Source organism: Myotis brandtii, unplaced genomic scaffold (genome assembly GCF_000412655.1).
Source record: "Myotis brandtii unplaced genomic scaffold, ASM41265v1 scaffold691, whole genome shotgun sequence".
Lineage (NCBI taxonomy): Eukaryota > Metazoa > Chordata > Mammalia > Chiroptera > Vespertilionidae > Myotis > Myotis brandtii.
This window is the reverse complement of record NW_005370704.1, coordinates 296433-299555: the sequence shown is the minus strand read 5'-3', so window position 1 is coordinate 299555 and position 3123 is coordinate 296433. Positions and strand designations below refer to the sequence as shown.

The window sequence follows — 3123 nt, the reverse complement described above, 5'->3', positions numbered from 1 at the left end:
TGCTGGGCCCGGGGGTGGGGCTGAGGCCAGGACTGCACACCTGCTCCAGACCTACCTGGGCCCTGGTCGTGGCCAGTGGGCAGCTGAGGCCTCCGATGTGCCCAGCCTCCCCGCCAGGCCTCCTGCCAACGAAAGGAGTGAGTGAGTGAGAATGGACACAGGAAGGACCCCTCTTGGCCTCTGCCCTTGCCCGTGGCCCCCCTGTTTGCAGGCACCTCCAAGTCCCATTCCAGGGTCACTGACTGTGTGGATTTTAGAGCCCGAATCCTGGGCCCCCCATCCAGTGATTCCCGGGCTCCTGAGAGCAGCTTCCTGTGAGTGTGGCCACTAGTCCCCCCACGGGCCTTCGGGCCACAGCTTGGCCACCACAGGGTGGGGGGTGCCCTGCAGATGTCACCCCCTGCCCACAGCCCCTGGGGGTGTCAGCCACACGTGTGGTCTATGGCTCAGGGGCCGTCTTTTCTGGGCGATGGGTGTGGCCGGCGTCGGGACGCACAGGACGGAATCGGCCCTGATCGCAGGCACCATCTGAGCTGACGGGTGCAGGCCCCCAGCCACATGCATGGGTGGTGCCTCATTTAACCTCCACCTGGAAACGAACGTTAGCCAGACCTGAGAGGGGAGCCTGAGACACAGAGAGGGACCTTTTTATGTCTCCGTAGTCACAGACCCCCTGCCAGGCACCCCCACCCTCGGGGAAGGCCGCCCCTGTCACTGCCCGTCCCCAGGGCAGGTGCTGGCCGGGCAGGTGCGGGGCAGGCCCATGTCTGGCCTGGTGCCCCCAGGCCAAGAACTGATCCTCGACCCGCCGTGAGCCCGGGACTCGGGTCAGCAGCTCTGTGGGCGTCTCCCTGTGTCGGCCGGGTTGGCTCAGCACCGACAGAATCGGGCTGTGCTGGGCCCGGGGGTGGGGCTGAGGCCAGGACTGCACACCTGCTCCAGACCTACCTGGGCCCTGGTCGTGGCCAGTGGGCAGCTGAGGCCTCCGATGTGCCCAGCCTCCCCGCCAGGCCTCCTGCCAACGAAAGGAGTGAGTGAGTGAGAATGGACACAGGAAGGACCCCTCTTGGCCTCTGCCCTTGCCCATGGACCCCTGGTTTGCGGGCACCTCCAAGTCCCGTTCCAGGGTCACTGACCGTGTGGATTTTTGGGGCCCCGAATCCTGGGCCCTCCGCCTGGCCTGGGGTCCAGGCCCTCGTCCGTCCGTCCGTCTCCCGTGTTGACGTGTCCACCCGTCTGTCCCCAGGCTTCCTGTGGAGGATTTCAGCCTGGACTCGTCCCTGTCTCAGTAAGTGTCCTGCAGGGGAGGGGCTGGGGGACAGACGGGACCTCCTGGCCGCAGACCCGGAGGAGGACGCTCAGCCAGAGCCCTGCAGATGTCACCCCCTGCCCACAGCCCCTGGGGGCGTCAGCCACACGCGTGGTCTATGGCTCAGGGGCCGTCTTTTCTGGGCGATGGGTGTGGCCGGCATCGGGAAGCACAGGACGGAATCGGCCCTGATCGCAGGCACCATCTGAGCTGAGGGGTGCAGGCCCCCAGCCACACGCATGGGGACACAGGAAGGACCCCTCTTGGCCTCTGCCCTTGCCCGTGGCCCCCCTGTTTGCAGGCACCTCCAAGTCCCATTCCAGGGTCACTGACTGTGTGGATTTTAGAGCCCGAATCCTGGGCCCCCCATCCAGTGATTCCCGGGCTCCTGAGAGCAGCTTCCTGTGAGTGTGGCCACTAGTCCCCCCACGGGCCTTCGGGCCACAGCTTGGCCACCACAGGGTGGGGGGTGCCCTGCAGATGTCACCCCCTGCCCACAGCCCCTGGGGGTGTCAGCCACACGTGTGGTCTATGGCTCAGGGGCCGTCTTTTCTGGGCGATGGGTGTGGCCGGCGTCGGGACGCACAGGACGGAATCGGCCCTGATCGCAGGCACCATCTGAGCTGACGGGTGCAGGCCCCCAGCCACATGCATGGGTGGTGCCTCATTTAACCTCCACCTGGAAACGAACGTTAGCCAGACCTGAGAGGGGAGCCTGAGACACAGAGAGGGACCTTTTTATGTCTCCGTAGTCACGCCCCCCTGCCGGCCACCCCCCCCCTCGGGGAAGGCCGCCCCTGTCACTGCCCGTCCCCAGGGCAGGTGCGGGGCAGGCCCATGTCTGGCCTGGTGCCCCCAGGCCAAGAACTGATCCTCGACCCGCCGTGAGCCCGGGACTCGGGTCAGCAGCTCTGTGGGCGTCTCCCTGTGTCGGCCGGGTTGGCTCAGCACCGACAGAATCGGGCTGAACTCTGCCCCTGGCCGTAACGTGCGAGTTGGTAATTTACTTTTTGTGGTGGTGCTGGAAGAAGAGGCGGCCACAGCTCATGAAATATTGAAGGGGAAGAAGGAGGGTTTGTGAAGGTCGCTGGCCCTGCAACTCGACCTGCCGCCCGTCTGTGCCTGCGGCTTCTCCCTCCGCCCGCGTGGGGGCGTGGGGCTGGGGTCCCCGGGAGGGGCTGGGACGGTCCTGGCAGGAGGCAGGAGTGGCCAGTGCAGATTCCGGTCTTTGCCTCGGTTTCCCAGCTCTGGGCTCAGCGGGTGTGGAGGGGACAGGACCGGCTGGGTGGGGCGGTGGCTGGGAGGCCTGTGGGGGACATGAGGATTGGGGTTCCGCCTCTGAGGCTGGGCTGTGCTGGGCGGGGAGTGTGTTGGGCTGGGTGTCCTGGGGCTGGGCTGTGGGGCGCGTGCCCCGTCTTCACCGAACGGCTGTCTGAGCTCTGACTTCAGAGAGGAGGGCGTTTGACCGGCTCCCTTGAGACCCTCAGGGCCTCCCTGACCGGCTCCAGGTGGCACCTACAGAGGGTGGGGTTCAGGGGTTCAGAGCTGGGAGGCAGGGCAGGGCTCCCAGGAAGGAGGGAGGGTGCAGGGGGTACGCTGACCGCTGGCTCTGGGTTGGGGCCCCGCTGGCCTATGGGAGACCTGTCCTGTCCCAGCCCCAGGAGCCCAGAGTGTGGCCGGGGGACTGTCCTGCACCAGGACCTGAGGGGGAAGGGCCCTGCCACCCCGTCCTCCCGCCTGGAGCCCTGTGACCAGCAGTGGCCCCTGTGGCCTTGGGCGGCGTGGCTCTGCTCCCACGTGTGGCCGTGGCCGTG

The 3123-nt window shown here is 67.0% G+C and overlaps 1 protein-coding gene across 1 annotated transcript in view; it reads left to right on the top strand.

The window, feature by feature from the left end:
• Positions 1–3123, top strand: part of KCNT1 (potassium channel, sodium activated subfamily T, member 1) — a 43966-nt gene that overhangs the window by 3818 nt on the left and 37025 nt on the right. Inside the window, exons 2-3 of the mRNA XM_014529664.1 lie at positions 212–314; positions 1247–1288. Of these exons, the coding sequence (XP_014385150.1) occupies positions 212–314; positions 1247–1288 (145 nt within the window). The remainder of the gene's footprint in view (positions 1–211; positions 315–1246; positions 1289–3123) is intronic.